The sequence below is a fragment of the Herpailurus yagouaroundi genome, unplaced genomic scaffold (genome assembly GCF_014898765.1).
Source record: "Herpailurus yagouaroundi ecotype Mexico unplaced genomic scaffold, PumYag 67793, whole genome shotgun sequence".
Taxonomy (NCBI): domain Eukaryota; kingdom Metazoa; phylum Chordata; class Mammalia; order Carnivora; family Felidae; genus Herpailurus; species Herpailurus yagouaroundi.
Genome location: NW_024420586.1, coordinates 16,351,277 through 16,376,193, shown reverse-complemented (window position 1 = coordinate 16,376,193; position 24,917 = coordinate 16,351,277). Strand labels below are relative to the sequence as shown.

Genomic DNA, 24,917 nt, shown 5'->3' with positions numbered 1-24,917 from the left:
CAGAGCAGGTGGGGTCTCTCTTGGACCTTCATCGTGAAAACCTGGTAGGGTTCTTGGAGGTAAAGCCCACAGCAGTGGGGGAGTTTCTGCCGTGGCTCAGCCCCAGGAGTTTCTTATGCTCCTAATTGTCCACACTCAGCTTCTGGCTATTTTTAGATGGCCATTTATGTGTTCCTACCAATGTATGGGTCCTGGTGTTTTCTGCTCCAGGCAAGCTGATCTCCACTGTGACTGTCTGAATGTGCCTGTCTATCAGGGTAGTGATGGGTGACGATTTGCCCTTGAAAACGCACTTCTTTGTTGGATCCGAGAAAAGGCACTGATTTTTCTGCTTGCCCAGCCTTTTCTGGTTGCCAAGACAGGAATGATGGCTTCCAAGCATGTGGCAATTGAAACTGAAAGCCGTTAATTACCTTTTTAAATCTCTGCGTTTTTTTATTTCTCAATTCTCGGTATGACCTCCTGTTCCTACTTTATAAAAGCATTTTCCTTGAATCTGTTACTGAATATGCCAAATAGATATTTTCTAAAATTGCTTTTCCTTTTTTGTAGCTTATTATTTTTATAAAAGAGGTGATTTCCTTTGAATCTTTAGAGCAAAAATATTCCCTTTCCCTTATGCTGGGGACATTTTCCATACCGTAGAGCTTGTATTGTTTCATTCTGAATATTTATCTTAAGGAAGAAATCTCTTTAAGCCAGGGGATTGTAAACAGATACTATTCTTGGACTGGCCTTAGCTTTTTGATCTTGATCTCAAGCATTCTTACCTTAACCCTCTCAGATCTGGATATTTGATATATACCTATCAGCAAAAGTTCCAGCCCAACGCACCCTATCTTTCTGCCATTCCTTTAGCATGATTCCAATAGACTGAGGTCAAATTTCCTTGTCCTTGTCTTGGGTTCCCAGAAACCTGCAGTCTACTATCATCTGTGGTTCGTATGGCAACAGTATTAAAAAGCTAAATCCATGGGGCGCCCTCGATGGCTCAGTCAGTGGGATGTCCGACTCTTGGTTTCAGCTCAGATCATGATCTCATGGTTATGAGATTGAGCCCTGAGTCAGGTTCTGCGCTGACAGCATGGAGCCTGCTTGGGATTCTCTCTCGCCCTCTGCCCCTCCCCCAACTCAGGCTTGCTCGTGTGCTCTCTCTCTCTCTCTCTCTCAAAATGAATAAACTTTTAAAAAAAAGCTAAATCCACTATATCTCTGCCACTCACAGTATAGCCCCAGAGCTGTGCTGCCCTCCCTCTCTCTCTGGTTTTTTTTTTTCATTTTTTTTTCTAGTGAGTCATGTTTATTGATTTTATAAAAGCATTGGCCAATGATGGATTGGAAATTTTAAAATAATAGTCCCTTATGGGGCGCCTGGGTGGCTCAGTCGGTTGGGCGTCCGACTTCGGCTCAGGTCACGATCTCACCGTCTGTGGGTTCGAGCCCCGCGTCGGGCTCTGCGCTGACAGCTCAGAGCCTGGAGCCTGCTTCAGGTTTTGTCTTTCTCTCTCTCTCTCTTCTCCTCCCCCACTTGTGTTCTATCAAAAATTAATAAACATTTAAAAAAAATTAAACATAATAGTCCCTTACTACAGATAGTTTGAGAAGCATTGATTTAGGCTGCATCACTTCGGAGTGGCTCCTTGACTTTGAGAAACGCCAATCCATTTCCCAAGGTACAGCGAGCCACCAACCTTCCCCTCAAACTTCAGGCCCTTAACTCTGAAAGAGAAGAACTGGTTTGAAGGGGGAGGAGAATGAGGAGGTGTGGGAATGTGGCCGGGGCACGGGGATGGAAGGGCCTTGACTGACGTCCTCAGGAAATCTCCCTCCTGCAGCAGGTAGGTGGCTGTCAGGTCCTCCTTCAGTGTCGTTTCTCACTTGACAAGCTCAAGGCAGAAATTGGGGGTGAATCCCGGGAAGCCTCCTCCTTCCTCTGCACAGTGGGTCATTCTGCTCTGACTCGGGATAAGACTGTGGTGTTTAAGCCAACCTCCTCCTCAACATGGCACAGAAGTTGTGCTCTCACAGCACCGAGTGGGAAGCCACTCTCCCCTCCTCTCTATCTGTGTGCTTGGTTTTTGAGATCTAATGTAGAATGATCTATTTACCATTCAGAGTCCGTACAGCATTGCTGCCTGGAGAGATGTTTGGAACCTTCTTCTCGCCTGCCTAGCTTGCTGTCTCACGCCAACAGTGTCTTTTTTTCAACTCGTTAATAGTTACGTCCAGCAGGACAGGAATGAGATCATAGCTCTGGGGCTCCCCCTGAGTGACTTCTCTTCCTGTTTCCATCAACTTATTACCCCATCTTCTGGGTTCAGGTGTTAGACAGATCTCTGAATCTACGTAACCCTCCCATTGTCTAGCAAGATACTGTGGGATAAACTGATAACCTCTCTTCCTCCCCTTCCTCTGCCTTCATCCCTTCTATCCGAGAGAGACCTGGAATAATAGTAATAGTAATGGGGCACGTGGCTCAGTCGGTAGATTATGCGACTCTGGCTTTCCCAGTTGTGGGTTCAAGGGTGTGGAGCCTACTTAAAAAAATAATAAGAGTAATAGCAATAATAATAAAATCTGATTGGAGTTTTCTTTAAGGTAGCAGGGAGAAAAACTTTTTTTTTTTTACCATAAAACTTGGTATAACATTTTATTTTTATTTTTAATTTTAATTTTATTACAGTTAACATACAGTGTTACATTAATTTCAGGTGTACAACAGAGTGATTCAACACTTGTCTGCATTACTTGGTGCTCACCCTTCGTTTATTTCACCCCTCACCCCCGCATCTGTAACCATCTGTTCTCTGTAGTTCAGAGTCTGTTTTTAGGTTTGTCTTTTTTCCTTTGTTCGTCTGCTTTGTTTCTTAAATTCCACATATGAGTGAAATCATATGGTATCTGTCTTTCTCTGACTGACTTATTTTGATTAGTGTTATTCACGCAAAGAGTGCATAGCACGGAGTGTATAACAAAGAGTGTATAACATCAAGAGTGGTATTTCGTCTAATTCAGCCAGACTCAGGGGCTAGGAGAGAGCCACGTGTTCCTTCTCAGCCCCGTGATAGAATAGAATTGCTAGTTTTTATGAGGAGAGCTTGCTTCAGAGGTGATCTAGAAAAGGAAGGCCACTGGACAAACTAACCTGGAATTTGGGGTGTGCATTCACTTGTGCTCATGAGCCTAGAACAGTTGTTCTCCACTGGGGGCAAACATTCCCCAAGGAGATATTTGACCACGCCTGGCATTTTTTGGTTGTCACGACTTGGAAAATGAGGTGTTTTACTGGAGTCTGGTGCACAGAGGCCAGGGATACTGCTAAACATCCTTCAATGCACAGATGGCTACTCTCCTCAACAAAGTAATATCGAGCCCCAAATGTCAATAGTGCCTTAGCTCATTCTAAAACCTGCCCCACTGAGCATGGGGGAACAAAAATATGCATCTGCTCAGGGGTGCCTGGGTGGCTTAGTGGGTTAAGCATCTGACTCTTGATCTTGGCTCAGGTCGTGATCTCACAGTTCATGGGTTCGAGTCCTGTGTGGGGGTCTGCACTGACAGCATGGAGCCTTCTTAGAATTCTCTCTCCCTCTCTCTCTCTCTCTGCCTCTACCCCACTCGTGCTCTCGCTCTCTCAAAATAAATAAACTTAAAAATTTTTTTTTAAAATATGCATCTGGTCAAACTCCAGGCCACATCCCTAAAGATTCCAGTTTCATCGGTCCGGGAGCCAGTCCTGACATGGTTTTTTCATGAAGCTCACCGCCCCCCCCCCCCCCCACTTCTTGTGGGTAGAGAGACTGGTCTGATGGAGGCCACAGATGAGGCTGATCTCCCTCATTTTCTTGTGACTGGTGGGGGCGTGGTTATTGAAGGGTTGTTGGCTCCTTGGGGAGGGAGCAGCAGTGGAGAAACCCACAGATGCAGAATCCCCCCCCCCCCCCCCCCCCCCCCCCCGCCCTAGAAAAGATAAGATGGAAGTTCAAGGCAGGAGCTTTTGTGAAAATTGGGAAATGGGCTTGCCTCTAGATAAAAGAATTCAAAAACCTTCTGGATGGATGTTCCCAGGGCCCTTAGTCTACCTGGTGGATCAGACTGCTTGTGGCGAGGAGAAAGTTCCCTTCTACCATGTATGTGGCCCTTGCCAAGGCACAGAGCTCCCTGCCCCAAAGGTGGCTGGATTTGGGCTCCCACTTGCCCCTGCCTCCAGGCACCTTTGTACAGTGCACAACCTGACACAGCAGCCCTGATCAGAATTTGCCTTAGCTAAGATCTCTTTGGGGGCAGGAAAGGAGCGAGGTGCTGCCTTGTGGGTTTACAAAAAAACAAAAAAAAATTGGGGGAAAGCCTGGAAGAAGAAACCAGATCCGTACTGCAGGCAGCCTAGAAACCCTATCCTGATGCCAGGCCACAGGGTGGAGGTTTCAGGCTGGTCCTGGTGTCCTTGGAGGTGGTAGAGAACAGCCTAGGAAATGGGGAACTCTGGTTGCAGAAAACTACAACAGCTGAATTCCCCAAGACTGGGAGTGAGACAGGGAACTTTCTGTGCCTTGCGCTTGTCCATCAGCCGACCCTGGAAAGAGAACCTCAAGCCCCATTCATTCCAAACCGCAATGCAGCTGGCACCCAGTCCAGCCCTTGATTCATTCCCTTACAAAAGAGAAACAGAAACGCTGTAGTGTGGACCTTGATGCCGGCAGAACAGCACACCTAAGTTCAAATCCCTTCTCTGCCCATAAGGGTGAACTGGGCAAGTTTCCAAGCATTGGTGTCTTCTTGGGTAAAATGGGCATAATATACCGAACTTGAGACGTGCTCATGCGAACGTGGCCGTGAATAACGGGCGGCAGCGGCCAACGTGGACCCGATCGGTTGCCCCCTCTTTCTGTGTGACTCACGCAGCTCTCTGCACAGATAACAGTGTGGGGGCCCAGGATCTGGGAGGCGGCTGGGCACCAGTGTGCGTAGTCGGGGTGAGCGGAATCGGAGAGCAGGAAAATATTCGGGATCATCTGGTGTCCTAGGGCACGCCCCTGGCGCTCTCTGGCCCTGGGGGGCCAGTCCCGCTTCCAGAAGAAGTGCTGGCACCAAAGGAGGGGCTGGGTCGGAGCCCCGGACCGCGCCAGCGTCCCGGGGAGGAGGAGGGAGGAGGGCAGGCCCCAGGCGGGAGGGAGAGAGGGAGGGATAGCGGCGAGAGGAGGAGTTTTCCAGCACGGCTTCACCCGCTCGCCGCGCAGCCCCTCGGCAGCGTCCGTCTCCTCCGCCCCCTTGGAAGCGCGCAGCGCAGCGCAGGGAGCCGAGCGAAGTGCCGGCGCGCCATGGGGAGCTCCGCACTCCGAGCCGCGCTGCTGCCGCTGCTGCCGCTGCTGCTGCTGCTGCGGGTCCCGCCGAGCCGCGCCTTCCCAGGTAGGGCCGGAGGCGGGGCAGCCTCCCCGGCGGGGCGCCTTTTGTCTGCCCCGGACTCCGCTTAGGCGGCCCCGGGGAGGGGTGGGCGGCGCGCGGCGGACTCGCCTCTGGGCGCCGGGAGGGGAGAGCCGGCCGTCAGCCCCCTCCCGCCCGGCGCCGCGGACCCTCCGCGTCTGGGCTTCCAGGGGCCCCCGGCCAACCCGCGTTGGCGCCCGAGGCCACGGAGGGAAGTTTGGCGGCGCGCTGCTTTCTCACCACCTGGAGTTGTGCCTGTCACGCCGTGGCGCGCGGCTGAGGCCCAAGGGGGCCGGCAGCTGGTCCTGGAAGGCGCCCCTACCCGCTCCCACCGGAGGTCCCGGGCCACCCCCGGGGCTGCAGGGCACGAGCCACGGGAGAGCGGCTCTTGTGGACCGCACAGGCGGGGCCTCTCCCGCACCCCCCAGCCCCCCCTGCTGGGGATTCCGAGAAAGTCTGCGCCTCTGGGAGAGAGGTGCCAGCTGAGAGTGGTGACTTGTGGCATGCGCTCGGTCAGCCCCAGGGAAACTGGACGGCACACGCGCGGCTCTGCGAGGCGGGGGGTGTGGCTTCTTGTTGCTGGGGGGCGTGGTTCTAGCATCTAAGGGGCCCCCTGGTATTTATTAAGACTCTCTTGGTGTTGAAAACCACCCAAAGCCTTTGGAGATGTCCTTCTAAAAAGCTTCAGCTGACTCCCTCATCTGGGAGTCTTAGGTTAGCTGAGAGCCTCAGGGGGGCGGGGCAACACGGGCGCACCCCCGTACCCCTGGAAGGGAGAAGAAATCCAGGGGCGCATTTTAATTTAGTGCTGATGGGAAAGTGGGTGACATGGGCTTTAGGGCGTGCAAACATTTGGCTTTGCGTTCAACGCTGTGGGCAGTTTAAATCCGTGGTCTGAGGAATGAACCTACCAAGTTCTGGGTGAAAGACTGGGGGGGAGGGAGAGGCGGTGGAGGGTGCCCAGATAGTGTGCTTGGGAGATGTAGGGATGGTTGCTGGAAATACTCCGCACATCCCCAAATGATTGAGGGAATCAAACGTATAAAGTGATAAGCAGGAGCATTTGCGTTTTGAGCGGTCTCTAGTAAGTTTTAAGCTGTTTGGTTGGTAGAAACTGATTCAGGGCAAAGTCGAAAGGAGACGTAATCCTCGGCCCCAGACAAGTGCCATTTCCATGGCCCCCACTCCGCTTTAGCGGGAGTTGGAGTTGGGTTAAAATGAACCTAGAGGAGAAGTTGAGTATCTACAGGCAGCCCTTCCCGCCGAAGCGAGAGGTGTCTCTGAGCTGCCTGTACATCTGCTCCTGGAGCCTTTCGCAGCCAAGGGGCCTCTTCTCTTTTTCCATCTGACCTCCCTCTGCTCTCCGTTCTCCCGGCTTCTACCCTTATATAGTGTAGCCTGCTGCCAGGGCCCAGCCATGCACAGAATCATGGGTTTGCCAGTTTGGGTACTCGTTTCTGTCTTTGGAGAACTGCCCCCTGGCTAGCTTGGCTCTCTCTGCCAGCCAGGAGGCTGCCCCCAATTTGGCACCTCTCAGTGGGGTCTCTCAGGAAATGTGCCCTGCTGGGGCTGTTGAATCCAAAGGAGTCCAAACCACAGGTTTGGGAAGGCTGGGGAGGGGAGACTTTCTAGGACAGTGGGTCCCCAGGCAAATGATGTCAGCTGAGGTCACCCCGAGTGCTGGGTGACAGAGAAGTGTTGCACATCATTTCAGAGGCACTCCCGGAGGCAAGTGGATTATGTCTCCAGTGAGAGAAGGTGAAAGGCCTGGAATCAGGAACCTCTGAAAGAGGGAGATGGGGATGAAGGGCCCCATCACCACCCCCTTCCCTTATATAAGTGCCTGAGGTTTAACAGCGAATCTGTCAGAGTGAGAGTAAATCATTCCCATTCTGACTCCTAGAAGGTCTCTGGAGTTCTTCCATTTTTGAATTTGCAGCTTTTCTGGCCATCTGATTCATTCTTTAAATTTTTTTCTTAACGTTTATTTATTTTTGAGACAGAGAGAGAGCATGAACGGGGGAGGGTCAGAGAGAGAGGGAGACACAGAATCCGAAGCAGACTCCAGGCTCTGAGCCGTCAGCACAGAGCCCGACGCGGGGCTTGAACTCATGGACCGCGAGATCATGACCTGAGCCGAAGTCGGACGCTCAACCGACTGAGCCACCCAAGCGCCCTTGATTCATTCTTTGTAGCCTAGCAGACAGTGTCTATAAAAATCCGCATGAAATATATAGAAAGTTCATAGCAAAGTTGTCTGTGTTTGTATGCCTATAAGAGGAGTTTTTATTCTGTTCTTTTGTTGTTTTTTTGAGGTATAATTGACATATAACATTATGTTTCAGGCATATATCCTAATGACTTGCTATTTATTTATATTGTGAAATGATCAGCACCAGAAATCTAGTACCATCAGTCACCATATGTACTTACAGGTTTTTTTCCTCTTGATGAAGACTTGTAAGGTTTAATCTCCGAGTAACTTTCAAATATGCAATACCGTATTTGTAACTGTAATCACCATGCTTTATATTATATCCCCAAGACACATTTTTTTCTAACTGGAAGTTTGTAACTTTTGACCCTTTTGGCCCATTTTGCCCACCCTCCATATCCCCCCCACCCCAGTTTTGCAACCACCAATCTATTTTCTGTGAGCTTGGTTTTTTTTGTTTGTTTGTTTTGTTTTTTAGATTCTACATGTAAGTGAGATCATATGGTGATTTGTCTTTCTGTCTGACTTATTTCACTTAGCGTAATGTCCTGAAGGTTCCATGTTGCCAAATGAGTATGGCAAGATTCTATTCTTTTTTTATAGTTGAATAGCATTGCCTTGTATATATATACATACACCACATCCTTTTTATCCGTTCATCTATCGGTGGACACCTGGGTTGCTTCCATATCTTGGCTGTTGTAAATATTGCTGCAGTAGACATGTGGGTGCAGATATCTTTTTGAATTAGTGTTTTCATTTTCTTTGGGTAAATACCCAGAAGCGAGTGCTGGATCATAGGGTAGTTGTATTTTGAGTTTTTTGAGGGACCGCCATGCTGTTTTCCACAGGGGCTGCACCAATTTACATTCTTGCCAACAGTGCAAGAGGGTTCCCTTTTCTCCACATCCTGGCCGACACTTGTTGCTTCTTGTCTTGTTGATGATAGCTATTCTAACAGGTGTGAGGTAATAGCTCATTGTGGTTTTGATTTGCGTTTCCGTTTTTATTCTGCGCTTAAAGGAACTGTTGCGACCTCATTTACACCTGAGAGTTTGGAGGTTCCCTCCACCTCCTCCTGCAAGGAGGGCTAAAGTTGGAGACTGAGCACCGGTGGGGACTAAGCCTCCGTGAACGTTACACCTGGAGAAAACCTGGCCAAGTAGTGTGGTTTCACCGGTCAGGAAAACCGGATGAGGTTTGCTAGAAGCCCAAGCAGACCACATCAGCCGAAGCAGTCCTCCAAAAGTGCCGCCCTTGGAGATAAGTATTAGGAACTGAATACCTGGCTCAGGCTATACAATTAAAGTCTCTCCAGGAACAGCCTAAGCTGGAAATTTCTATTTGGGGTTAAAACATGTAAGGAGCTGACGGAATTCCTCTTCATTAAAAAGGGGGGAGGAAAGGGGGAATGCTGGAGAGAGCAGGACATTCTCATCTAGCATTTTCTTCACCGAGAATACTTCCAGTCCAGTGTATTGGTGTTACTGCTTCTCCTTTCACAGATGTGTGCACTGACAGACACCAGAAACCATCCTTCAAAGCACTGTCTTTTTTTTTTTTTAACGTTTTTATTTATTTTTGAGACAGAGAGAGACAGAGCATGAGCAGGGGAGGGGCAGAGAGAGAGGGAGACACAGAATCCGAAGCAGGCTCCAGGCTCTGAGCTGTCAGCACAGAGCCCAACGCGGGGCTCGAACTCACGGACCGCGAGATCATGACCTGAGCCGAAGTCGGACGCTCAACTGACTGGGCCACCTAGGCGCCCCATCAAAGCGCTGTCTTGAAACGCTCCAACCTCATCAGCCCTCACACCACAAATGAAATAGAGTCCCTCTCTTTTCGAGGATTCCTAGAATATTCTCACTTTTAGTCTCTCTCATTCTAACTCATGGCCAGATACTGTTTATTTATTTAAAACAATTTTTAATATTTATTTTTGGAGAGAGAGAGAGAGAGTGAGCGAGCATGAGTGGGGGATGGGCAGAAAGAGAGGGACACACAATCCAAAACAGGCTCCAGGCTCTGAGCTGTCAGCACAGAGCCCAGTGCGGGGCTCGAACTCACAAGCTGTGAGATCATGACTTGAACCAAAGTTGGACACTTCACCGACTGAGCCACCCGGGTGCCCCCAGATACTGGTCTTTTAAAGTACAACTTCACTTTTATCACGTTACTCTCCTACTCAGACACCTAGAGCAGCAGCGCCCTGTCCTCTCTCAAGTTACCTAGAAAGTTCTCAACTGTTTGCAGGGGAGTGTACATTTGCTTCCAGTCTAAGTTTTCAGTCTTTCTCCCCTGGTTTCCTAAAATGTGGCCAAAATACACTACCTGTTTTTGCACAGCTTGACTCACATTTTTCCTCCTCTTGACGATTACTATTTCCTGCACCTGGGATGCTTCCCGCGCCCCTCTGCCGCCCAGCCACCTGTCTGCTCAAATTCTGCCCACCCTCCCATGACTTCCTCTCTTGGTTGAAACTTTTACTTGGTCCCTTGAATGGGAAGCTTCTGGCTTCCTTTAAACACCCACGGCGCTTCATGTTTCTCTTGTAGTGTTTGTGACACATGCCGTACGCTGACTTATGTCTTTCTTTTCATTTCCCATGGTGCCTAGCCGAGCCCCTTGAGCCAAGTGGGTATTTGCGCTTATGGAGTTAATAGCCCTATAATTTGGCTGATGGGCCATTGGAGAGAAAGGGGCTGAGTGAAATGTGAGCAGGTAAACAGGGCTTTGTGCCACCGTGAATCTACATGCGTAGGGACTGTGGCTTGCTGGCCATAGAGGTTGCTTTTAAATCCATGAACACCCTCTGTTTAAGCAATAACCTTCTCTGTTGGGGGCTGTAAGGCAAGAGACTTAACTGCAGCCACAAGCTGGAGCGTACATTTATTATTTTTGTTGGCCACTTTGCTACAGCCCCTTCCAAAGTGGTTGAATGGTTTCCTTAGTAAAGGAATATGTGTGCTACATCAGTTCCCCTTTCAGAGAACGCAACTAAAATGGGTAATTGAAGGGGAAGATTGAGTTTATACAGAGGAAGGTTACTTTTGCCAGGCTATAACATAGTACGAAATTGTGGCAGCCAAGTTATGATTAATACCCAGGTTAAAGATTAACTTCCAGCATAGCAGTGTGAATGGGCTCCAGGTCCTGGGGAGTTTCTCAAGCCAGCCCCTTAGTTCACCATTGTGTGATTTCTTGACTGTCAGCTTTTTTGGGCCATTGTTTATGGGAGTCTGTTAAGCCTGAACTTTTCTCTTGGATGTTTGAATGTAGATCCGAAATGGAATCAATTGTTCCCTTTTCTAATGAAACCTGGGCTCTACCCAGAGACTGACTTTTTATTTATTTAATTTATTTTTAAAGCTTTTTAAAACAAGTTTATATATTTATTTTGAGAGAGAGACAGTGCAAGTGGGGCAGGGGTAGAGAGAGAGGGAGACAGAGAAGCCCAAGCAGGGTCTGCGCTGTCAGCGCGAAGCCCAGCATGGGGCTCGAACCCACGAAACCATGAGATTGTGACCCAGCCGAAACCAGAATGGGACACTTAACTAACTGAGCCACCCAAGTACCCTGATACTTACTTTTTAAAGTGGACACTGAATGATGGAGTGCTTGGGACGATAGGGCAAAGAAGGTAGGGAATTCCTTCTCTTACAGCTTTCTGTCTTCTGGAGAAATAGACACTGAGTTATCTATGGGGGCGGGAGGCAGGGTAAATGTTGTAGCACAGGTGGGTCAACGGGTCCTGGTGGCGCAGAGGGCGGCAATGTGGTTAGATGGCCGATGCCAGGGACAGTGGCACTGCAGGCCCAAGGAAGGTTAATGGAGGTTGCCTGTGGGCTTCTCTAAGAACACTTGGAAATTGGAAACAAAAATCTGCGTGGGTGTTTTTTTTCTGGGGAGAAGGTCCTTATCCCAATTCCGAAGCACTATTCACTAGATCATCTTCGCGACTTCTGTGAGATGTGCCTCAATGGGCACACAGATCCACATACAAAGTAAGACGAAATTGCCAGAGCAGGGGAGCTACGATTGAACCAATAAGCGGGTGGGGGAGGGGGGAGACTCGAGTTGTAACCAGTGGTGCAGTTTCTCATTCTTCTTGTTTAAAAAGCAACACCAAACAAAGCGGGTGTAATCAACGATTGTAGTTGTATTTCGGCCTGGGCTGGCAGCTTGGTGTACCCCTTACTTTGCACGGGATCTGTGCCCTGAGGGAGGGTCATTAGTCAATATTTGTGCATCAGTTGACGAACTGCAATAATTGTGACAGAGAATAAACATTCTTTTTTAAAAAATTTTTTTTAACGTTTATTTATTTTTGAGACAGAGAGAGACAGAGCATGAACGGGGGAGGGTCAGAGAGAGGGAGACACAGAATCCGAAACAGGCTCCAGGCTCTGAGCTGTCAGCACAGAGCCCGACGTGGGGCTCGAACTCACGGACTGCGAGATCATGACCTGAGCCAAAGTTGGACGCTCAACCGACTGAGCCACCCAGGCGCCCCTAAACATTCTATTTCAAGTATCCCTGTAGGATTTAACTGGAATTTCCAAGATGATAATTCCCAAAGAAAAAGGAATGCAAGGTAGCAAGATGTCAGAGGAAATTTGCACTGCCCTGAACAAGGACCTGTCTGGACAGGCAACAAGTCAGGGCATGGTTAATTGTTGAGGCTCTTGGATTTCAGATCACCCTGGGACATTATTCCAGGAGACTTAGAAACTCCAGAGAGCCCCAGGGGTGGGATTTTCAGATAAAGATATAAGGGGAAAGCTTGTGCAAGAGAAAGTCACCAGTGGCATTGCTAAGCTCCCAAGTTTTCCAGATGATAATTGGTTTCACCTGGATTGCACGGTTTGCATGGCGCCCTCGACCCAGAAACCTCTGGAGTGCTCGTTCTCGAGCGGCATGATTCACTCACCCGTAATCCTTAGCTCATACTGGATGCGTCTTTATGCATTGTTCCCCAGGGAGAAGATAAATGGGTTTGGACATAATGGCTTGGATTATCCCAGAGGTTTGGGGTTGTAAATTGAGTATATTGGTTTTAAAACTTTTGTATGTGAGTAATAGTTAGACAAATCCAAACATAGAATTGGGGGCCTACTTTCTGCCTTGGCCTTGAAATAGCATTGCACTATTTCTTCTGCCCTGCTCGTACAGTGACCTGTCGTGTTGATGGGTCACGTGTACCAGCAGCTCGTTTCACCTGCTGTCACCGGCTGTTTGCAGTGTCTACCTAGTTGTGCCTAATGAACATCTATTTCTTCAATGCCGATTGTACCCCAGGACCCTCTGACTGATGGATGACTCTGGCCTGCCATTTACTGTGTGGGTGGCTGAGCTGAATGGCCCTGCCAGTTCCAGGGATCCAGGAATGTTCACAAAAACTGGTTAAATTAGGGCCACAGGGCAAAGATTGAGCCAAGGTTTGGCAGGCCCCTTGTGGAGTGGAGAGGAAGTGGGGGCGTATAGGAACTCTGACAGACTTGTTGCCACTGACTCAGCATTTGTCAGACAAAGGCTCTAATTCCTTTAAATATCCAGTGTTGAAATCCTGTTTCCACTTAGATTTTAATTCAGCTTTCCAAGGGGTGGAATCATATTGTTTCCCCATTAGTTACTCATGGATCTGAGGCCTCCAGCCATGTGAGCCAATCTGGGCTCTCTGGTTCATTTTGTGTCCTCACAGCGGCTCTCAGTGGGTCTGTGGAATGAAATCTGCCAGGGAGAACGCCTCTAGCCAGTCTTGACCCTGCTGAGTGTCCCAGGCTCTGTCTAGATCCCCAGAGGAGTTTCCCATCCACATCTAGGCTCCCCGGTGTGGGCCACCTGATCTCTGGAACTGTGGAATCTCAGACTGGTGGGGCCCCGAGATGCAACTCCCTGTGTCTTAGTGATGAGCCTCCGAGGCTCAGTAAGTTGAAGGGGTTTGTCTGGGGTGACACAGGGCGTGAGAAGCAGAGCTGGATTTAGAGCTAAGTGGTAGCCCCAGAATTCCAATCACTCTCCCCCAGGCATGCGCCAAATTTGGTTTTTGAGTGGCTACTTCGCGTTCGGACACCATCCCGGACACCGGCGATGGGCAGGCTGGAATCAGTTGCACCATGCCCGCTTGCTGAGGGTGAAATACACCCGTCCGGGTGTATTTCGGCATGCTTGTGTATATCAACACTTAGCTGCAATGTCAGGCTCTCATGCCCGGGGCTGCTTGCACGTTCCTCCAGGGCTGTGAGCCCCAGATGCTCCCTCTCTATACCACTTGCTTTGAGCTCCCCAACTGGTATGTCAGGATATTATTAACAGCTTGATTGAGACATAATTCACATCCCATACTATTCACGCATGTAAACCAATTTGGTGATTTCTAGTGTACTCACAGAGTTGTGTGTCCATCACAATTTTAGAACATTTTCATTAGCCCCAGAAGAAACGCCACGCCCCTCATCCGTCACTCCTCACCCCCAAGCCCCTAGCTCCAGGCAACCGTTCATCTTTTTTGTGTCTCTACACATTTGTCTCTTCTTTACATTCCATATAAATGGAATCATGCCATATTTGTCCTTTTGTGTCAGGCTTCTTTCACTGAGCATAATGTTTTCAGGATTCATCCGTGTTGAGGCAGGTATCAGTACTTGATTCCTTTTTATGGTTGAATTTTATTCCATTGTGTGGTTATAGCACATTTTATCCATTCATCAGTTAATGGACATTTGAGTTGTTTCCACGTTTTGTTTTGAGAGAGAGAGAGAGAGAGAGAGCATGCGCATGCAGAAGGGGCGGGGGAGGGAGAGAAAGAGAGAGAATGAGAATCTTAAACAGGCTCCATGGTTAGTTTGGAGCCCAGCATGGGGATTCGATCCTACAACCTTGGGATCATGACCTGAGCCGAAATCCAAAGTCGGACACTCAACTGACTGAGTGATGCACGTACACCTCTACTTTTGGATTATTATGAGTAATGCTGCAAACATTCCCCTAGGTTTCTGTGTGGGCATGTGGCTTCATTTCTCTTGGGTATATACCTAGCAGTGGAATTGCTGGGTCCTATGGCAATTCTTTGTTTAACCTTTTGAGGAATGGCTATTTTCCAAAGCGACTGCAGCCTTTTCCATTCTCACCAGCAGTTGTGTGGTGCTTCCAGTTTCTCCATACCCTCAGCAACTCTTGATATTATCTGTCATTTGATTGAGTGGTATCGTTTTTATCTCAGGTCATTAACAGCCTCCACTCAAGGACTGAACGAGAAAGCAGTGTCTGTTCTGCCAACTACGGCAGAATACTGGTGAGAGTCACCTAAGGCTGCCTGCCACCCTTTCACTGCTGGCTGCTGGTCACTGCTAGTCATCGGGCACCCTTGGGCAAATCAGAAGAACATGCTGTGGGGGCGCCTGGGTGGCTCAGTCGGTTGAGCATCCGACCTCGGCTCAGGTCATGATCTCATGGTTCGTGAGTTTGAGCCCTGTGTCAGGTTTTGAGGCGACAGCAAGGAGCCTGCTTGGGATTCTCTTTCCCTCTCTGTCTCTGCCCCTCCCCCGCTTGTCCTCTCTCCCTCCCTTCCTCTCTCTCTCTCTCTCTCTCTCTCTCTGTCTGTCTCTCTCAAAAATAAACATAAAAGAACATGCCCTGTGTGGTTACATGTAATTCCATGGGCACGGGGCTTGGTCAGGAGACAAACTTTGGGCTAATTAGGAAAAGGATGGAGACCCACCCAGGAGTCAGGATTGAAGAGTGCAGGGCAAGATGATTTGAGACCCCGCTTGCTCCTTTGGTGGGTGTGACAGTGTAGGGGATAACCCGAACAACCTCACGTGGATGTCAGTGGCTCACCCCAGGTGGGACGGAGCTATGGACCCCATATTTGTTCACAACTTGTGGCTGTCTAAAAGGAGAGAGAACAAAGCAAAACAGAAAGCATGCTTGCATATAGGCAGCATCCTCCCACATATGAATCCTTGGATCCCCCGGGAGCAGGTAGGAAATGCAGAAGTTCAGGCCCCACCCGAGATCTACCAAATCAGCACATGCATTGTGATCAGATCCCTCCGAGATCCTTATCCACAGTGAAACTTTAGAAGTCCTGGTGCGATGAATGTGTTCAGCCCTTTGCCAAGTCAGGGCGGCTTGCCTGTTTCTATCTGCCGCAGAAGGGCTCCCTTACCCGCCTCCCCCTTTTCCTGTTGGCTTTGCCTTCATCATGGTCCTCTAGACTTCCTAAGTTCCCGACATTCCTGAGATAAGCCTGCACAGCCTTTAGGTCTCTACTCCCTCTTGTAACTCAAAAGCCAAGCCAGTCCTTAGGAGGACCTTGACTTCGTGTCCTTTGAAGTCCTCCCGCCTGGCCTAACGTCCAGCCGTCCGGCCGCAGAACCGTCTTCAGTGATTCGTGACGGGGCCCTTGCATGGCTGTGCCCTGCAGCTAGGCTGTGCCTTAGAAATCTTAGAAGGCTCCTTAAGAAAGCCACAAGATTGTGGTTGGGCCCTCCCTTCCCTCCCCAGCAAGACCTCGTCCTGCAACTGAGAATTGCTAAACAGACACAGGGACTACACATCTTTGTGCTAGAAACCAATGCCCCTGCTTGAGGGAGGAGGCAGCCCCTGGGATGATGCGTGAGATCAACATCAGCGGGGAAGTCAGAAGAACACATGCAGCCACTCACGCTCAGCGCCCCAAACCCCACGAATTGGGCAAGTCGGGAAGACTGAACTGGTAACAGCAATAAAGGGGGAGCCTCCCACCTTTTCCAGGGGTGGGTCGACTCTGTATTCTGCTTTGGCAGATCCGGGCTGGGGATGAGTCATCCAGGCCAGGGGTGTCCCAAGTAAGTGTGGGCAGGCCACGTAGGGCCCACTGCCTGGTCTTGTGTGACCAGTGAGCCAAGAATGGTTTTCAAGTTTTGAAATGGTTGGAAAAGTCAGAAGGAGAATACTTTGTAGCATGTGAAGGTGTTATAAAGTGCAGGTATCTGTGTCATTGGAGCACAGCCATGCTTATCTGTTTGGGAACTGTCTATGGCTACTTGGTGACAGGATGGCACAGTTGGGTAGCTATGACCCAGACCAGGTGGCCTGCAATGCAGAAAACGTTTATTATCTGGCCCTTTGCAGAAAACGTCTGCCACCCCTAATCTCGGGCCTTGCTACTCAAGGTATGGACTGAGAACCAGCCTCATGGGGGAGCTTTAGAGGACTGTAGAATCTATTCTTGCCAATTCTCAGCCAAGGCCTCCTTTCCTAAGTCAAAGCTGGAGGCAGACTGGCCTTTGCTACTTGCTGACAGACCTCCTTGATGCAGTGAGGATTTCTGGGCGTCTTTCCAGATCTGCTGCCCTGCCAGGACCTTGCTATGTGGTGTGGCCTGCAGCACTCCACCGCCCCTTACCTTGGTGCTGAGGGCTTAACTGGACATGTCTTTTGCCAGGTGCTGTTCTTTCAGGAGCCTGTCATCTTTCTGCCAGTCAGGACTGTCCCTAGTAGAAGATCTCCCAAAGCGGCTTCCTGGAAGTGCTTCCCAGAGAGGTTCATAGATATTCTAGGGGTAGCAGAATGCATTGTCATTGGGAAATGCAGGGTTAGGTTTCTTTATTCTGGCAGGACTGCTGAGGGTCATTGATATGCTAATGACCCTGTTACCCTCAGGGAGAGGACAGCAGAGACTAGTGAAGACCACAGACCCGCAAGGGCGGCACCACCTGGGAACTTATTAGATATGTAAATTCTCAGGCTGCACCCCAGAGCTGCTGAATCTGGATGTGAGGGGAGGTGGGCCCAGCAGTCTATTTTTTTTCCTTACATTTTTTAAAATTTACATCCAAGTTAGTTAGCATATAGTGCAACAATGATTTCAGGAGTAGGTTCCTTATTGTCCCTTACTCGTTTAGCCCATCCCTCCCACAACCCCTCCAGTAACCCTCTGTTTGTTCTCACTGTTTACGAGTCTCCTATGGTTTGTCCCCCTCCCTCTTTTGTTAATTTTGCTTCCCTTCCCTTATGTTCATCTGTTTTGTATCTTAAAGACCTCATATGAGTGGTCATATGATATTTGTCTTTGTCTGGCTGACTAATTTCGCTTAGCATAATACCCTCTAGTTCCATCCACGTAGTTGCACATGGCAAGATTTCGTTCTTTTTGAAGCAGTCTATGTTTTTTTTTAATTTTTTTTTATTAAACATTTTTATTTATTTTTGAGAGACAGAGACAGAGCGCCAGCGGGGGAGGGACAGAGAGAGAGAGGGAGACACAGAATCCGAAGCAGGCTCCAGGCTCTGAGCTGTCAGCACAGAGCTCGACGCGGGGCTCAAACCCACGAACTGTGAGATCGTGACCTGAGCCGAGGTCGGATGCTCAACCGACTGAGCCACCCAGGCGCCCCAAGCAGTCTATGTTTTAACAAACCTTCCGCATGATTCTGATGTTCGCACAAGTGTCCGAATCACTGGTGTGGTCATTTCCAAATTGGTTTCTGAGAGCACCTCATCAGACTAGTGTTTCACATTTTGTTTTTGTTTTTTGTTTTTTTATATTTTTTAAATTGAAGTACAATTAACATACAGTGTTAATTAGTTACAGGGGTACAACATAATGATTCAACAATTCTAGACGTTAGTGCTTGCCACGGTGAATGTAGCCATCATCTGTCACCAAACAACGTTAATGCAATATTATTGACCATATTCCCTATGTCTTTTAATCTCGGTGACTTAATTATTTTATAACTGGAAGTTTCTGCCTTTTAATCCCCTTCATCTGTTTCACCCATTCACCCAGCTACCTCCCTTCTAGCAGCCACCAGCCTGTTCTCTGTATTTAAGAGTCTGTGTAGGGTGCTTTTTGTTTGTTTGTTTTGTGTTCTTAGATTCCACATATAAGTGAAATCATATGGTATTTGTCTTTCTCTGTCTGACTTATTTTATTTCATCCTGTAGGTCCATCCATGTGGTCGCAAATGGCAAGAGCTCATTGTTTTTTTTTTTTTTTATGGCTGAGTAGTAGTAGTGTGTGTGTATCACATTGTCTTTATCCATTTCTCCATCCATGGACATGTGGGTTTCTTCCATATCTTCTCTATTGTAAATAATGCTGCTATAAACATGGGGGTGCCTATATCTTTTCAAACTAGTGTTTTTGTTTTCTTTGGGTAAATATCCAGTAGTGGTATTACTGGATCCTATGGTCATTCTATTTTTAATTTTTTTTTAAGGAAACTCCATACTGTTTTTCACGGTGGCTGTACCAGTTTGCATTCCTACCAACAGTGCATGGGAGTTCCTTTTTCTGCACATCCTTGCCAACCTTTGTTATTTCTTGTCTTTTTGAGTCTAGTCGTTCTGACAGGTGTGAGGTGATATCTCATTGTGGTTTTGATTTGCATTTCCCTGGTGATGAGCGATGTTGAGCATATTTCCACATGTCTGTTAGTCATCTGGATGTCTTTGGAAAAATGTGTATTCAAGTTCTCTACCCATTTTAATCATATTATTTTTTTGTATGTGTGTGTTGAGTTGTGTAAGTTTTTTATATGTTTTTAAATATTAGACCCTTATCGGATATACCATTTGCAAATATCTTCTCCCTTTCAGTAGGGTGACTTTGCATTTTGTTGGTTGTTTCCTTTGCTGTGCGGAAGCTTTTTATTTTGACGTAGTCTCAATAGTTTATTTTTGCTTTTGTTCCAAAACACCTTGCCTCAGGAGACGTATCTGGAAAGAAGTCGCTCCCGCTGATGTCAAAGAAGTTACTGCTTGTGCTCTTGTCTAGGAATTTTATGGTTTCAGGTCTCACAATTTAATCCATTTTGAGTTTATTTTTGTGCATAGTGTAAGAAAGTGTTCCTGTTTCATTCTTTTACATGTAGCTGTCCACTTTCCCCAGCACCATTTTTGAAGAGACTGTCTTTTTCCCACTGGATATTCTTGCCTCCTTTGTTATAGATTAATTGACATGGGTTTATTTCTGGGCTTTCCATTCTGTTCCATTGATCTGTGTGTCTGTTTTTGTGCCAGGACCATAATGTCTTGATTACTGCGGCTTTGTAGTATATCTTGAAATCTGGGATTGTGATACCTCCAGATTTATTCTTCTTTTTCAAGATTGTTTTGGCTATTCGGGGCCTTTTGTGGTTACATACAAATTTTAGGATTATTTGTTCAAGTTCTGAAGGGAAAAAGCTGCTGTTGGTATTTTGATAGGCATTGCGTTAAGTCTGTAGATTGCCTTGGGTAGTATGGATGTTTTAACGATATTAATTATTCCAATTCATGAATTGGAATATCTTTCCATTTGTTTGTGTCATCACATTTGTTGTTTTTAAAGGGAGCTGTGTTTTTGGTTTCAGGACAGGACATTTGAGAAGATGAAATTGAAATTCTTGAAGCCAGTTGCAGTGACCGCTGCAGGCTCAAGGGGGAAAAAAAGAAAACAAAAATCCAACTCTTTGGGTAGCATCATCTGTCCCACATCTGCCCCGCTAAGCGGTTATATGCATACTTGGTTAAAAGAAGTGTCTTCCGGCTTGGAATTCCGTCTCTCTCTCTCTCTCTCTCTCTCTCTCTCTGTTTCTGCCCCTCCCCTGCTCATGCACGCTCTCTTTCAAAATAAATTAATTAATTAAAAAAAATAAATGAATGAAGAGCAAAGGCCTGGGCAAGAGAACTCAGTGGTTCCTCTCACCTCCCCTTCCATTTTTGAACTAAGAGACAACAACACAGTGTTTACAAACTCTCAGATAGCAAAGGATGAAAAGTGTCCATCTGCAGGCCCAAGGTTGTAACACCAAGCCGGTCCTGCACTCACTGTTAGCACGGTGCCCGATGCAGGGCTCGAACTCACGAACCTCGAGATCATGACCTGAGCTGAGGTCAAGAGTCAGACGCCCAACTGACTGAGCCACCCAGGCGCCCCTTGCCCTTCGTTTAAGTGGAGGTGAGGCCTCAAGACGACCGCAAGAGGTGATGTGGATGGGTGGGTTCGTGACTTGGTTTTGCCTCCTGAATGGAATCTAAGGAAGCAGGGTCACCTGATTGCCAGGGAACAGAGGCAGTTTGGCGGGCCCCACATGTGAATGGGGTGCTAGAGTGAGCTCTTCCCCTGCCCCGCGGCTCCTGCGCGTGCTGGCCAGCTAGGACGCCATGTGACCTCAGCCGGTGCCCAGCCTTCCTCCTTTCTTGGATTGGGAGTGTGTTTAAGTTGACCTCTGAGGAGGACCGGCGAGCCTTTGGGGGACCATATGGAGTTGCTTTTGTTCTGCTGTCTGGTCTTACTTTTAAAGGCTGGACCTCTTTTTGTCTGTCCATGCCGAATGTGCACGGTCAGCCCCCAGGGTCTTGGGGGTGCCCCTTGGTGCCACCAGGAGTTACTCTTTGTTGAGGGCCTGTGCTTTGGGCTGACCTCAGATTTAGGTGCCCTGTTTCTCCTCTCTTCCAGCTTTCGGCGAGAGGCAGGGACCCACTTTGGCTCTTTCTAGTATTAAACAATAGAAGGAGACTAAACTGAAAAAACAATATTATTTTTCCCTCGAACGAGAGTAATGCCTTCATTTATAAAGCTGTCCTTTTAGCTTGCTTTTTGTTAGCTGTGTGAAATATGGCCATAATTAAAATTTCGTAAACCACATCCTGTCTTAATTGTCTTTGCTAATGAAAGGCGGGGTGCCTGGGGACTGTGGGTGCCTTCCCTTTGGGCTCTTGTGTGGAAGGGTTTGAGTACAGGAAGAAACATTCTGTCAGGTGAAGCAGCTGTAGAAGCAAGGCTTGTCTCTGTGAGCTCCTGTCTGGCAGGGATGGCTTTCTCGCCGACCCCCCACCATATTTACCACTTGTATTTTTTTTTCTGGAGGAAATAAAGTTAGAATGGATATTTAAGAGTAGCCTTAATGGGGAAAGAAGTTACCTAAGGTTGGTGTTGGGTACAAGAGAGGGAGGAAGAGCCCCCCCCCTCCCCCCCGCCCAACAGTAGGATGGAGTCCTAGTTATCCACAGCACTGGCCCCGTAAGCAGTAGATTTACTGCCTTCCCTCCCTTCCCATCATTTTGCTTCCTGGGAATCTCCTCCCAAATGAGCTACTTGCACCTTATTATAGAGTCTGCTTTTGGGGGAACTCACACAGTGTCGAAGCTGGAACTTTACCCAAGATTTTAGGTTCTAATTCAGAGTTCTCTCTACTGCTGAATTGATTCTTGCTGAACAGAACTATCTAGGTCAGTAAGTGAACCAACCATAAGGCAGACTTCCATGAGGAAGCTTGGGGAGTGTTCCAGTCATCTGTTGCTGTGTAAGAAACCATCCTAAACCTTAGTGGCTGAAAACAGCCACCACCACTTATTGGCTTAGGAGTCTGTAATTTAGGCAGGGCTCAGTGGGGATGGCTCATCTCTGCTCAACATGCTGTTGGCTGGGGCAGCTCGTACGGGGCTGGAGGACCCAAGATGGCTCCACTCAACGTGTGTGGCACTTCATCTGGGATGACTGGAATGGCTGAGATGGCAGGGCCTCCCTTTCTACCTCTCTGCAAGGCTCCTATTCTCTACATCTTCTCTGTCTCTCCGTTTGCCTTTCTGTCCGGCAGAGGAAATGGGCCTCTGTACCCACAGGTAGCTCCTCAAGGGATGAAAGCCAAAGCTGCCGGGATGCTTAAGGCCTGGGTGCAGGACCATCACAGCACCGCTTTTGACACGTTCTGCTTGTTAAAGCAAATCACAGTGCAGGCCTAGTGGTGGTGAAGGTGGATAGACTCCACTTCTGGAAATGGGAAGAGTGGTGTCAGGGAATTGTTGGCAGCCATTTGCAAGCAGTCCCCTATGGGTTTGGTTTGGAAGAACAGAGGAGAAATGTCAGTTTAACCTTGCAGGGTGTATGCTGGGTGTGTTCTGATTAAATGCTGGATTAGCTCTCTGTGTATTAGGCTATCTAGCTATAGAATGTGCATGCCCTGATTCATGGCCAGTCCATAGAAGTGAGCGAGTCTGTGTCCCGGGAATGTCCAAGGTTCATTTGCCAGTGCTTACTGGTACTAGCAGCAGCTTCCATCCTTTGCTTCCCCAGACCTCTTTTATTTTCATCAACGGCAATGACTGCTAAATGAAAGGTAACTCAGGGTACTTGGGTGGCTCAGTCGGTTGAGCGGCCGACTCTTGGTTTTGGCCCAGGCCACAACCTCGCAGTTTGCGAGTTCAAGCCCCACATTGGGCTCTGTGCTAATAGCACGGGGATTCTCTCTCTCCCTCTCTCTGCCCCTCCCCAGCTTGTGCGCGCTCTCTCTTTCTCTCTCTCGAAGATAAATCAATAAACTTAAAAAAGATAAAAAAAAAAAGAAAAGGTAACTCAAAGTAGGTCATAGACAAAAATATAAAACCTGTAACTGTAAGACTTGTTGGTGATAATATGGGGAAAAAATCTTTGTACACTTGAGTTAGAAAAGATTTTCTTAGATATGACACCAAGAACATGATGTATTGTGCTCGCTCTGGTAGCACATTTACTAAAATGGGAAAGAGCGTGATTTATAAAGGATAAAAAATTAAAAAAAGGGGGGGGCGCCTGGGTGGCTCAGTCAGTTGAGTATCCGACTTTTGATATCGGCTTGGGTCAGGATCTCACGGTTCGTGAGTTGCAGCCCCGAGTAGGGCTCTGTGCTGATCGTGTGAAGCCTGCTTGGGATTCTCTCTCCCTCTTTCTCTGCCCCTCCCCCACTCACAACACACACACACACACACACACACACACACACACACACTCTCTCTCTCTCTCTCTCTCTCTCTCTCTCGCCAACACACATGCGTGTGCACACAAAAATAAATAAACTTTATTAAAAATAAAGAGTAAAAGAAAGTACTTCATCCAAATTTTAAACTTCATTTTTCAAAAGACACAGTTAAGAGGATGAAAAGATAAGCCACAGACTGGAGAAAGTATTTACAAATGACATATAATCCTGATAAAGCACTTTTGTCCAGGATATATAAAGAGCTCTCTAAACCCAAATAATAGGAAAACAAGTAACCCAATTTAAAGAGTAGGCAAAATATTTTATTTTTTAAATGTTTATTTATTTATTTTGAGAGAGAGAGCATGCACGTGTGTGTGTGTGTGTGTGAGAGAGAGAGAGAGAGAGAGAGAGAGAGCGAGCAGGGGACAGGGAGGGAGAGGGAGAGAGAATCTCAGGCTGCTAGTGTGGATCCCGACTCGGGGCTCAATCCCACGAACGAAGAGATCATGCGATCATGACCTGAGCCGAAATCAAAAGTCAGACGCTTAACCAACTGAGCCACCCAGGCGCCCCAAGGGTAGGCAAAAAAAATATTTTAACAGACACTTCACCAAAGAAAGTATATGCAAAGATGCTCAGCGTGACTATCCACCTACTGGCTGGATGAACTTGGCCAGCTTCACTTCTGCTTTCATCTGCCAAATGTGAACCATGCCACCTGCTCCCCTGGGGAAGTGATTTGTAATGTGCAGCACAAATAGAAGGTATCGTTGTAACTCCCCCAAACAACTCGCGCACATCTTTGTTCCTCGTAGAGGGCTGACTAGCCATTTTCTCTCTCTCCCTCATTGGACCGTATGTGACAGACACCCACAAGTTGCTGGCTCTGACGGCGAGGTAACCACTGGCCACTGGCAATTTGAGGCCAGTCATTTACTGTAAGCTCAAGTGGACGTGGGTGTCTCCCACCGTGCTTTTCCAAACCAGTCTGGTTTTTAGGGCTCCCTAAAAAAATCTCCCACTGTCTACTTCTTCTGCCCTCAAGTGTCCCAATGTCCTTTCATTTCAAGGAACTTGCATCATTTGTGCTCTGTAACCAAGGGCCTCAGTGTCCCTGAGTACTGTCAATACCTAAGAGATTGACCTTGGCCTTGATTTTTTTTTTTTTGTCTTGGAATTCATTTGTTATCAGTGGTAAAGTCTGAGATGTATTATTTTATATTCTCACATATTATATTTTTTCTCTAGGACCTCATGTTAAATTCAGTGCTGAATGCTTAGTAAGGACACTGATTGTGCGAGGAGTGAGTAAGAGAACATTTTTCATCAAGTTTCTAAATTTGGAAAAAGAAGCTTGGATGAACAGCTGCAGTATCCCAAATGATTTTCCATTTCTGTGAATCCCAAAGGCCCCTCTTCATGCATTTAAAATTCCTGGAATTCCTGAAATTAAAAAAAAATACTGTGAGAGGAACACATAGAGTTTGTTTTTTTTTAACAGCTTTACTGAAGTCTACTTGACACAGTAAACTCCACTGAATTACCTTTGCAGCTTTTCTTTTTTTTTT

The 24,917-nt window shown here is 47.7% G+C and overlaps 1 protein-coding gene across 2 annotated transcripts in view; it reads left to right on the top strand.

Moving 5' to 3' along the window:
- The first annotated feature begins 5,202 nt into the window (after window positions 1-5,202).
- The window catches only part of SRPX (sushi repeat containing protein X-linked), a 111,552-nt gene continuing 91,837 nt past the window's right edge, over window positions 5,203-24,917 (top strand). For both annotated transcript variants that reach the window (XM_040468853.1, XM_040468851.1), the window contains exon 1: window positions 5,203-5,406. In XM_040468853.1, coding sequence (XP_040324787.1) covers window positions 5,319-5,406 — 88 coding nt within the window. In that variant the 5' untranslated portion in view covers window positions 5,203-5,318. The remainder of the gene's footprint in view (window positions 5,407-24,917) is intronic.